Source organism: Pimephales promelas, chromosome 14 (assembly GCF_988280905.1).
Source record: "Pimephales promelas chromosome 14, fPimPro1.hap1.1, whole genome shotgun sequence".
NCBI lineage: Eukaryota > Metazoa > Chordata > Actinopteri > Cypriniformes > Leuciscidae > Pimephales > Pimephales promelas.
This window is the reverse complement of record NC_142782.1, coordinates 6,357,387-6,370,556: the sequence shown is the minus strand read 5'-3', so window position 1 is coordinate 6,370,556 and position 13,170 is coordinate 6,357,387. Positions and strand designations below refer to the sequence as shown.

Sequence of the window (13,170 nt, the reverse complement as noted above, 5' to 3'; positions counted from 1 at the left end):
CACCTTATTTCTACTCGTTGACTTCCCCCTCAGCCTATATTATAAGTGCAGCTGCTAATGTTACAAGTTCTTTTTTTATATAACCAGATAGATTATTACATGTAGGCTTAATATAGTGTAGGTAAGCCTACCCATATAGATTTTTATTTACATTTATTTTATATTGCTTAATGTTTCACATGCAGCAGGTGAGCCAGTGCACGATCATGTTTTAGGTATTTTAATTTTCTGTGCATAATTTATTTAGTTAAACTACATAAATGCCATTATTCTGTGACGTATCCCAAATGTTTAAATAAAACATCAATTGATCAATATAACATGCATTTTTATTCAGTATATAATCAATATTTAGCTTTTTATGTTAAATTGATACCATGAGAAATTTACATTCTCGGGAAAATAGGCGCTTATCAGTTAATCGTTAATCGATCGATAAGGTTGTTCAACCTAATTTGCATCCCTATGAGAGAGAGTAAAAACTGACAGAATTTTCATTTTTGGGGGAACTATCCCTTTAACACACATGGTTATGAGTTTGTTCAAATGTACAATCAATAAAAATAGTGATACTTGAACTGGATCTGTATTTATCATCCTGCATAGCTGTCATAAATATGACGGAAGAATTAGAGATTCATTATTTCATGCTTGAGTACCTTAAAACACCAATTCTTTGCAACAGAAGAAGGAAATCAGGTGTCCAGCCAGATAGTGTTGGGCCTTCTATCTGTGTACTCACTGCTTTTGTTTTCTCTTTCACAGGCCACCATAGATGCAAATGGACGGTGTAAATCAACAGCCAGTGAGTCTGTATAAAGTGTTACATTTCCCTGACATATTGTACAACACATCATGGATATTGTCCTGTCCTGAAGACATGTCAGGTATCCCTTGGAGGAAGAACAATTAAGTAAATGGTAGAACACTAAACCCGATTTCAATAGCCCAGTAACAATAGCCCATGCGCATGAATTCGTAAATAGACTTTGGAATGAGCAGGCCGCCAGATCTCATGTTAACAAGCTAGAACTTTGTAAGATTTACCTTGTGGCCGTTTCTAAGTCTTCATTCTTGTGCTCTTGGAGAGCACTTGGTGATATCGAGAGTTGGACTGAACATGGACATGTCTACTGATATCCACAACATCTGGTTTAAATAAACGGATTAGGATTGCAGACTAAACAGCATGAATATTTTAAATTGGATGTTAGATTGGTTGGACATTCACCCATGGCTGAAGATCCAAGCAAACACAAATACATAAATTGAAGTTTGACACCTACAGTATGCACTCACACCAGTCTTGTTAAATTTCATATCAAACATTTTAAAGGAATAATCTCTGTTAAAAATTTGTGACATACTGTTGATTACCACTTGGCTTTAGATGGTTATATTATAACTGAAACTAAAAGAGCTTGAGAGTGGTTTTTGAGTAATAAAGAGAAAGCGTCTCAGGTTACGACTGTAACCTATGTTCCCTGAGAGTAGGGAACGAGACAATACGTCTCCTAAAGCGTCAATGACGAATTGTTGAGTTCCCTTCGAAAGGGAACTGGAGAATCCATACTATTTACAATATTTCATAGAGATAATTTTTCCAAGGTCTGGCTCTCTACAATATATACCTTAACATTGATGACATAGCAACAGATGCCTGGCTTTCACATGTAGTTTTATTCACATGGGGCCTCATTATAAAACGTGTGTATGCACAGATTTGTGCGTTCGATAAAATCCACATCAACATTCATATTTTTAAATATGATAGTGCTTATCGCCATGTCAGTTTTCCTAGAGGCACAGAGTCGGAGTACTGCAGTTATTTGGGAATATAAGCAATTCTCACCATTCTCAATGAAAGGATTTGGACGTCATTGACTGGAAAATACATTAAACTGTGCAATATTTATATATATTTTACATCTGGAAGAGAGATGTACGTACATTTTTTGTGCGTACCTTCGTTCTCTGAATCACACGTATGCTCATTTGAGAAATTAATGTAATATCAAATGTAAGATGGTGCCTATGCAATATTTTTAGACCCCTGGTGTTTTTCCAATGGTCTAAAGAGTTTGGATGAATTACTTTGTCTAAGGTACTTAAATTCGGTGCACTGTAGCTAATTTGTTGGTTTCCCAGTATCTGGACTTTTAGCCTTTATCTCTGCATTAGCTAGATACTGTATACTGTCTATTTAACAAAGTCTTTTAGGTAGTCTAGCTGTGTTCTGACTGACAGGGTCCCTATGCAGTGTTCACTGCTTCCGGTTTATCAGGATATCAGTAGAAGTTCACCTAACTTAAAAAAAATTAAGTCACAGGCAAAACTGTAGTCATTTATATTGGGGGAGTTGTATATAACACTATACACAACAATTTTCTGTGGTAATTGATATACTCGTTACTGATATACCCCATTTGGCACAATAAATGTACTTGATAAGCCCATCTTGTGAGTCTTGTTCCTGAGTCTGCACTCATTTGTACACTTTTGAGGGCTTTTGAAGACTTGCATGCATGAAAATTAAAAAGTGGTGACCTTACGTGTAAATTATAAACATGAAAAACACACAAATCTACTGGCTTTCATAAAAAAGGCTAAACAAAAGTATCAAAGTATTAACTCATTTTGTACAATCTGTCAAAGCTGTGGCATGGCTGTTTTTGTCATCACTTTCTGCCACTAATAATCTGCCCTCTAGGGATAGGAGAAGAAGGGTCAAACTAGTGAAAGGGTCAAATACATAACCCCTAAATAAGCATTGTTACTTATTTCACAAGCAAAGAGGTCAGCTAAATATCACTAAAGACCTTCACATAAAAGTCTAAATGGGTGCTTGTATTGTCAATGGTTAAATAGTCAAATCTCACTGCAGTGTTCCCTCTCCATCACTGTATCCAACTGTATCAGGCTACAAATCACTGTCTACACTCCCATTAGTACTCACCACATTGCACTGCTGCTCATTATGCAACTTCATTTGTGTAAATCTGGTCAACTTTGTTGCATTGTCAATGGTTGCTGTCACTCATGTTGCCTCAATTCGCTAACTGAAAATAACTAAATCCCTTTGTCATTGCACATTGCTGTTAGAATGAACTCCCTTTAACGTTACCATAACCAAAACAGCCTGGTTAATTGTAAAGACTGTGACACACCAAACCAGTGATGTCAAAAAGGTATGTATGTTCAGTGTCTGTGTGAGAGGAAATAACTGTCTATACAGGCAGTGTATAATATAGTACATATATGGTATAGTCTACCTTTGTATGCGAGTATACAAACCGTAAAAAAAGGAGAACTTGCTTCACATTTTGAATATGTTGATCAGTTGGTTTTTACATTATTCATTCCAGATGTCCATGCTGTTGTGAAAATATTTGCATTTAAATGCTCAAATAAGTGAAGATGTACAATTAAAAGAGCTGTCAGCATCACATTTTTCTTGCTTTCTTGCTCTCGTGCACTCGTTCAATAAGTTGAACAACCAATCAGAGTAGTCCTTTGCACCAACTGTCAATGCCAATTCAACATATCCAACTGGCCAAAAAGTCACAGACTGAGTCCAACAAGTGCAGAAAGTGTGGAACAGACCACAAAAAACTAGACTGACAGCCTCTCAAAAAAGGCTTGACTTTGGCCGATGGCTGACCGTCGGCTTGGTGTGTTACAGCCTTAAAGGGATAGTTCCAAACCTGTTTACATCTCTTTGTTCTGCTGAACACAAAGGAAGATAGTTTAAAGGATGTTGGTAACCAAACAGATCTCGGACCCCATTGACTACCATAGGGAAAAATATACTATGGTAGTCAATGGGGCCTGAGATCTGCTTGGTTACAAACACATCTTCCTTTGTGTACATCAGAACAAAGACATACAGGTTTGGAACAATTTGACAGAGTAAACAATGACATAATATTTTTGGGAGGATGAACTATCCCTGTAAGGACTGTTTAATTGAAAGGCACCAGAGTGAAACCGCAACAGCTGGCTTGTGTTGTGCTTTCACATTGACAGTATATTGTTACTTGATATGAAATATACAATGAAAAATGAATGCTGTTAAAAGAGAAGTTCACTTTGCTGATAATTTACTCACCCCCATGTCATCCAAGATGTCCATGTCTTTCTTTCTTCAGTCGAAAAGAAATTAGGGTTTTTGATGAAAACATTTCAGCATTTTTCTCCATATAATGGACTTCAATGGGAACCAAACGGTTCAAGGTCCAAATGAGAGTTTCAGTGCAAACTGTTCAAAGGGCTTTAAACGACACCAGACGATGAATAAGGGTCTTATCTAGCGAAATGATCGGTCATTTTAAAAATAAAAAAGTTTAAGTTTTATAAGCACAAATGCTCGCCTTGCCCTGTTCTGTGAAGCGCGTTCGTGACTCTCCTGTTCGAACTCGTTCATCAAAATGAACAAATCTTTTTTCGAGTCATGACTCGAAGGGTCCTAGATAAGCCCCTTATTCATCGTCTGGTGTCGTTTAAAGCCTTTTGAAGCTGCACTGAAACTCTCATTTGGACCTTGAACCGTTTGGTTCCCAATGACCTCCATTATATAGAGAAAATCCTGGAATTTTTTCATCAAAAACCTTAATTTCTTTTCAACTGAAGAAAGAAAGATATGGACATCTTGGATGACATGGGGGTGAGTAAATTATCAGCAAAAGTTTTTTTTTTAAAAGTGAACTACTCCTTTAATGCATGACCACTTTAAACACTTTATGTCACCATTGTGAAGTTCTGGATGAGATGGTGGCAGTACTCACTGCTGGAGGAGGAAGACATGCGCCGCTGGGAAGGGGCTGGTGTGCTGGTGGATGGGGGAGGAGGAGGGGGCAGGTCCGATGGAAGAGGTGGAGGAGGAGGGGGAGGAGGGATGAAGGTGCTGCTGGGTGGGGGAGGTGGTGGAGGAGGAAGGGGTAGATCCTCTGCGGTTCCTGTCCCGTTCTCGGGAGCAGGGGCTTTGTCTGCAGAGTCCTCCAACAGTGCAGAACCCTGTAGAGAGAACAGATGAACATCGAGCATTCACATGGACTCCACATATTTTTTTTCTAAAAACCTTAATTTGTGTTTAACTGAAGAAAGAAAGTCATATACATCAGAGATGACATGGGTGTGAGTAAATGATTAGAAAGTTTTAATTTTTGGGTAACCTATACCATTAATATACAGAGACCACTGCAATTGAGTAAGGTTTTTGTAAAACTTTTTCCCTGAAAAGTGTGAACAATGTGCAACAACCCTTGAAGAAAAAGAAGTATATTTGAGTTCATTTTATGATGTATACTTAAGGAATGTTCAAATATATTTTAAGTATATGTAGTAAGTATTCTAATATATCAACTTACTAGTAGTAAACTGCTTGGGATTAAATTGGCTCACTTTTGAGTATGTAAAAGTATACGTTTGTAGTGTAGCCTACTATAAGTGTAACAGTAGTAAGCTTTTAGTTCACAACCACGTTTGTCATTTGTACTGCATCTGTACAAGTGAACTTACTATTTACTATTTTAATGCGTGTAGAACTTTTTTTAGTATGAAAGTACACTTTGTATTTTTATACTGCAAGTATACTTGTACGTTTTCTTTAAATAAACTCCAATCTAGGTATTCATTTTTTATACTTGAAATATAACTGTACTTTAACTCTTTCCATTTTAAAAACACGTCATTCTAGCTTCACGCTTCTTTTTTATCACTACTTGAATGTGGGTAAGTTTAATTAAAAAAAAAAGCAACATTTCAAAGAAAAAGATGAGAAAATCACATATTTTTGTCAAAGACTACTCAGAACGATGATCAAAACATAGAATGAGTAGATCGAGTCCATCAACACCGTCAAAGCTTGACGGTTATTTCCTCTTCATAGGTTCAACAAGTAAAGCGTAAGTAAAGTACAATTAAAGTAGATTTGGAGTGGACTAGCCAACACAAAAATTCAGAAGCTCAGAAAAATGAACATAAGATATCATTATAAATCAATATTTTCAATGTAAGTTGCAATGCAATAAGACAGTATGTAAAACTACAAATTTAATAGATTAAACACAACTACGAGCCAAGTTTAGAATGCTTAATTATACTATTAAGTGTAGTCCTGGATGTTTAAAACAATGGGACGGTACTTCTGCCTACGTCTAGCGTGACCTTTCTAACGTGATTATGTAATGCCTGGACCATCATAAGACCAACAATTGTGGTTAAAAAGTATATACATTTTCTTTTTCTTTTTCTTTTGGTAAATGACCGATCGTTTCGCTAGATAAGACCCTATTCCTCAGCTGGGATCGTGCAGAGCCCTTTGAAACTACATTGATTTGGACTTCAACAATTTGGTTACTGTTGTGTGGAGAAAAATCCTGAAATGTTTTCCTCAAAAAAATAAATAATTTCTTTTCCACTGAAGAAAGAAAGACATCAACATCTTGGATGGCATTGGGGTGAGTAAATTATCAGAAAATTTTTCATTTTGGCCTGAACTAATCCAATGCACTTTATTTATTTATTTATTTTGAAATTTGAAATTGATTTGAAGGATAGCCCCTTGAGATGTAACATCTCGATTTCGAGGGGGTTTCTTTGTAAATGATTTTTGTGGCATCTACATTTTTAGTTAAAAGTGTTCAGTGTCACAATATGCACTTCACTGGCACAGTGGCACTTCACTGTTCAGTGCAATAATGAAAGTTTTTATTTGTCTGCAGAGTTATCAATATACAGTCATGTGATACACAGCAAGTTGTATTTTCAGCTATTTAAATTATTATTATTTTTATAAGTGTTGCAATATAACGCAAAACCTATAGCGTATATTGCATAGCAGTATGTATCGTATCGTCAGGCCCTTGCCAAAACCAAGCCCTAATCAATGGCTGATTGGGCAAAATTGAGAATTTTTTTAAAGTTCCCCTTTGGTAAAAATCAAGGTTTTAAAGTTGTTTATATGTCTATGTGGTGTTTTTAATGTGCTTTAAGACAAACCGTGTGTAAATGCAAAGTCAGCACCATTGCTGAGTATTTTCTTTTTAAAACTGCAGTGAATGGTCTCAAAAATGCATTGAAATCACTGGTGTTTCTGACCTCTCAAACTACCTTGTAACCATTCACGACAACGTGTGATTGTCAACAAGTGGATCTCTGCGCTGGTGTGAGTGAGTGGAGGCAGGGCTAATTTGCATATTCATAGAACCGTGTATACTAAATGGGGCAAGGGTGTAGACTAGAGACATATTTGAACAAAATGACGTATTTAAACAAAACGTTTAAATATGTCATTTTGGTGATCAAAGATGAGTTTTAAAAGAATAAAAGTATTGACTATGGGGGACTTGAAGTGGATCACTTTTTTAATTTAGGTGACACAGAAAATTTTCTCTTTCGTGTTTTGAAGTGGTCATCTGTCATCTATGGCTAATTTTATTTACCCTCTAAATTATCATGATCAGGACCTTCATGCCTGTAATAATTTTTTACCAAGTAATAAAGTTCACTAAAAGTGCTTTTTATTATAATTCTAGAAATGTCCCCTTCAGGTTGTGATACACACAGGTTTTTGCAGCGAAATCTTTAATGATTTGAACAAAATTGAACTTATTAAACATAAGAACAACGTTTATATTGGTAGTAATATTTCAATATGAACACTTGCTGGACTGAAACAACTTAGGTTTACTAGTCATCCTCATTTATATAGCGCTTTTTAACAATGTAGATTGTTTCAAAGCAGCTTTAAAGAGATAAACTTAATATAAATAATACTCCCTAATTCTAGATTCTAGTAGTCTGCTGTATTGTAAATTTGCCAAAATTGCATATTTTTGCTCAGTTTGGTCCTCTGAATAAAAACGAGTCCCCCCCCCCCTTAAGCGTGATCTCCATATTGTCCTACTGTATATCATTGTATATGAGCCATTAAATAAAAATGTGATAAAAAAACAACTACAAGCCAAGTTTAGAATACTTAATTATACTTTTAAGTATAGTCCTGGATGTTCAAAACAATGGGATGGTACTTCTGCCTATGTCCATTTGATAAAAAAAAAAAATACATAAAATTTTTATAACTATTATTTCATATGTACAGGGTTAAAAGTTCAATTTAAAAAATAATTTTTGGACACTAAAATGATCAGAGGCCGAATGAAATAATGAATATACTTCCCAAGACCACTTAATCTGACCGACATACCTCCCACCGCAGCCCGCTGTATGCATTACCGCTGGTGAATACACAATTAGAGCTAACTGAGTGGTTTGCTGGAATGACAGGACATCTGCTAAGCTAAGAGCGGCAATCCTTCACACTCAGAATCTCTAGAGACCACCCGCCCAGTAAACAAGCCCTGACCTTTCACCCCATGCACCCCCCTCCTCTTGGACGCGTGCCACGCACGTGCCAGTTATCCCCACCCCTCCTCCTCATCATCACTATCTCCACCATATGGTGCGTGTCATGTCCCATGCATGTCCGTGTTAATGGGTCATTCCCCAAAGAGACATGTGGAGTGCCATCTGGTTCAATCAAGTGGCCAGATGCCCCACTGGGCATCTAATTGGCTCAATGAAGATTAGATTCAATAGCAGAGAGGGGCCATATGAAATGCTGATATCTTGCAAATTATTCTCTCTCTTGATATGAAAGATGTTTCTCCTAAAATTCCTTAGGATGAATTCAAAAAAAAAGAAATGGCACCTTTTTGGATAACTCTTTATTTAGATAGTAAAATGTCTAAAGTGGACTAAGTATTAAGTATCTACGCAACCTCGTGTCAACTATACAATATTCGTACTATTATAGTAGTAGATTGTCTGCTAAATAATATTAACAGTTTATTTTAATGGTCTCCTCAACAGACTATAGAAGTAATTTTATGAACTTTAATTCTTAACTTTATTTCAGTTACATTTATTTACTGACTGTCAACTTATTCTACTAACCCTAACCATAATCATAACCTTAACCTAACAGTCTATCAATACTCTAAACGTAGTTAACATGTAGTTGCAAATTAATGAGAGTTAGTTGACGTAGCTACAAAGTAGAATTCACTTAATATTCCACAATATTATTGATTTGACTACACTGACACTATTGGATGAGAACTGAACAGAGCTAAGCTGCGTTTTCCAAGAGCATTGTAAGCCAGAACCATGAACCATGGTCTCTCCGATCAACTTATTAGGCTTTCAGTGCTTTTGGGAAATGTAGCCCTGGAAAAAGACATTACTCTTTTTCTGCAGAACTGCTTTATTTACACATACCAGAATACCCCAGGTGGTACACAGCAAGTTTTATTTTCAGCTATTTAAAGCCACAATATGTATTTTTTCTGCCTTAAAAATAGCACAAATAATTGTATCTATGTTATATATTTCTGTTAGATGTGTACTTACATTATCCCGACAGTTTCCACCAAATTTCAAATACGGAGAAATTTATAGTTTAATTGGAAGACACGGGACGTTTCTTTATTTCCGTTTCGTCGCCCGTCTATGGCGTCATATAACCTTTGACTCCTCTATTTTCTCTAACTTCCTTGCGGAACCCGGCGAAACCGCCAAACACAAAGGGGAACACTGGACTACCACCAATAAAGCAAAGAAAATGACGAAGAAAAAAAAATAGTACTTATTTTTATGTGTGTAAATCACGTGCCCGCTCACGAGCGCTCACTCTTAACAGACACACTGTCCCCGGTGCTGCTCCTCGCGCATAAAGCGCTCCCCGTTCACAGTAACCGTGTCGTCTCATTCAAATCAGCCAACTGTTGCTGTTAGCGAGCCTCGCACATTGAATACTCATATGAGTCAGGCTGCGAATGTACGTGCCCGCTTCAGCTCTCTCATGCTTACTAAATAAACGCCTCACCTCCGGCGCCGCGCACTCGACATTCCCTTTAGCCTTTAGCACATAGTGGATGAATTACGCAAACCCAGTCAAACGTTAGACTGCAGTATCTTATGTGCTTTATAATCCGGTGCGCTCTATATATGAAAAATGTTCTAAAATAGGTCATTCATTGAAGTAGTAATATTAATATTTATATTCGTCTGTTTTATAGTTATGGACCACGATTACGCTTTGCCTGCAAGTTCTGCTGCTACAGCCAGCTCATTAGCTAAAGCTCAAACGTACCTGAAAAATATGACGCGAGAAGGGTTTGGGACAGGAGAAGCATGACACAGGTAAACATTGGGGTTGCATTTAAAGCTTCTTGAAAAGCTAAATCTACAAAGAGATGCCGTATATCCGTATATTTTGTGAAACGATGATGTCATGAGCTGAGCTGGTTGTCATTGACAGCGACAACAACTCCCGTGAGCCCACGCTCTTTCCCGACTTTCATCAAAGTACGTCTTTTGTTATTATTTTAAACGAGTGACCCCTGGTGGCCAAAAATCGCATACTGTACGTTTAAATTATTTATTAATTTTTTTTAAGTGTTGCAATATAACGCAAAGCCTATTGCGGTATATATCGTATCATCAGGCCCTTGACAATACCAAGCCCTAATCAATGGCTGATTGGGCAAAATTGAGAATTGTTTTAAAAGTTCCCCTGTGGTTAAAATCAAGCTTTTAAAGTTGTTTGTATGTCTATGTGTGTTTTTTTTAAATGCAGATAATGCTGATAATTTTGCTGATAATTTACTCACCCCCATGTCATCTAAGATGTCCACGTCTTTCTTTCTTCAGTTAAGGTTTTTGATGAAAACATTCCAGGATTTTCTCCATATAATGGACTTCAATGGGAACCAAATGGTTCAAGGTCGAAATGAGAGTTTCAGTGCAGCTTCAAAGGGCTTTAAACGACACCAGACGACGAATAAGGGTCTTATCTAGCGAAACGATCGGCCATTTCAAAAATAAATAAAAAAGTTTAAGTTTTATAAGCACAAATGCTCACCTTGCTCTGTTCTGTGATGAGCGTTCGTGACTCTCCTGTTCAAACTCGTTCATCAAAATGAACAAATCTTTTATCGAGTCATGACTCGAAGGGTCCTAGATAAGACTCTTATTCATTGTCTGTTGTCTGAAACTCTCATTTGGACCTTGAACCGTCTGGTTCCCAATGAAGTCCATTATTATGGAGAAAAATCCTTGAATGTTTTCATCAAAAACCTTAATTTCTTTTCGACTGAAGAAAGAAAGATATGGACATCTTTGATGACATGGGGGTGAGTAAGTTATCAGCAAAAGTTTTTTTAAAAGTGAACTAGTCCTTTAATGTGCTTTAAGACAAACAGTGTGCAAATGCAAAGTCAACATCATTGCTGAGTATTTTTTTTTCTTTTCTGCAGTGAACAGTCTCAAAAACTCGATTTGAAATCACTGGTGTTTCTGACCTCTCAAAGTACCTTATGACCATTCACGACAACGTGTGATTGTCAACGAGTGGATCTCTGTGCTGGTGTGAGTGAGTGAAGGCGGGGCTAATTTGCATGTTCATAGAACTGCTTTATAGATTAAATGAACTAATTTAATAATGGATGGTCTTTACAACAGAACTGAATCAACAACATTTCTAAAATCTATTCTTAAAATGTACGATCCTAGCTGCTTTTCAAATAATAAAAGTGGACAGGAACCAGGAGCACATCTGGTCACTGTTCACTTTCAGTTGGAAAAAAGCAGCTTTAACATTTTGCTAGAAATCTCCTTTTGCATTCCATGGAAGAAAGAAAGTCAGAAATACAGGTTTGATACAATGTATTTTGTTGATCCTGAAACAACCCTGTCCAAAAACATACAGTAGTCCTAACCCCTAAATCCCTACCCCTAAACCTAACCTTCCCATAACGTATCCCTAAAATCAGAGGGAAATGACAGATGAATAAGAATGACGTAGAAGCCCCTAACACTTGTTTTAAGCCTAAGGCCGGAGACACACTGGCTGCGTGGCGTAAGCGTCTCAGCTGCGTGGCGTGTCCGTTTTTATTTCGGCTCCCATATTAACAGATTAGAGCTTGAACACTGCCTGCGTGACACTCAGGCGCAGCATAAGCCTCGCGGAAATGCGTGCATGCTAGAAATAGAACCGGCGCTTATTTTTCACGCGACACGCAAACATGTTGGAAGCGTTTCCAGGCAAAAAAACAATAGGAAACAATGTTTATATGTAATTTTGTACACGAATACATATTAATAAATTACATTCTGATGTTTGAAAGTCTAGGTTTTGACATAAATTCAGACATCAATGTAATTTAAACAAACAATAATAAAAATAGTTATCGATTTTCAACTATTGCCATTATTTTTTACCTATATATCATTTCATGTCATTTTGAATGACATCGAGTCCTGGTGTCCAATACAGAGGTCATAGCATAATATATGAATAAAATATCTTTTTCTCATCTGTTTCTTATCCTCTTAAATATGGAAGCTTGTTTCCGCCACTGAATAAAAAAAATAAAAAAATGATTGCGACTTTTTATCTCACAATTGCGAGATATGAAGTAGAATTGTGAGAAATAAAGTCGCAATTGCGAGATAAAAAGTGAGAATTGCGAGATATAAAGTCAGAATTGCTAGTTATAAAGTCAGAATTGCAAGATATAAAGTCAGAATTGTGAGATATAAAGTCAGAATTGCGAGATATAAAGTCAGAATTGCAAGATATAAAGTCAGAATTGCGAGATATAAAAGTCAGAATTGCAAGATATAAAGTCAGAATTGCGAGATATAAAAGTCAGAATTGTGAGATATAAAGTCAGAATTGCGAGATATAAAAGTCAGAATTGCAAGATATAAAGTCAGAATTGCGAGATATAAAAGTCAGAATTGCGAGATATAAAGTGAGAATTGTGAGATAAAAGGTCAGAATTACGAGATATAAAGTCAGAATTACGAGATATAAAGTCAGAATTGTGAGATACAAGGTCAGAATTACGAGATATAAAAGTCAGAATTGCGAGATATAAAGTCAAAATTGCGAGATATAAAGTCAGAATTGTGAGATATAAAGTCAGAATTGTGAGATATAAAAGTCAGAATTGCAAGATATAAAGTCAGAATTGCGAGATATAAAAGTCAGAATTGCGAGATATAAAGTCAAAATTGCGAGATATAAAGTGAGAATTGTGAGATAAAAGGTCAGAATTACGAGATATAAAGTCAGAATTGTGAGATACAAGGTCAGAATTACGA

General features: G+C 36.5%; 1 protein-coding gene across 2 annotated transcripts in view; it reads right to left on the bottom strand.

Annotated features, from left to right (window-relative positions):
* Positions 1-13,170, bottom strand: part of espn (espin) — a 93,440-nt gene that overhangs the window by 26,087 nt on the left and 54,183 nt on the right. For both annotated transcript variants that reach the window (XM_089119337.1, XM_089119338.1), the window contains one exon: positions 4,785-5,013. In XM_089119337.1, coding sequence (XP_088975463.1) covers positions 4,785-5,013 — 229 coding nt within the window. The remainder of the gene's footprint in view (positions 1-4,784; positions 5,014-13,170) is intronic.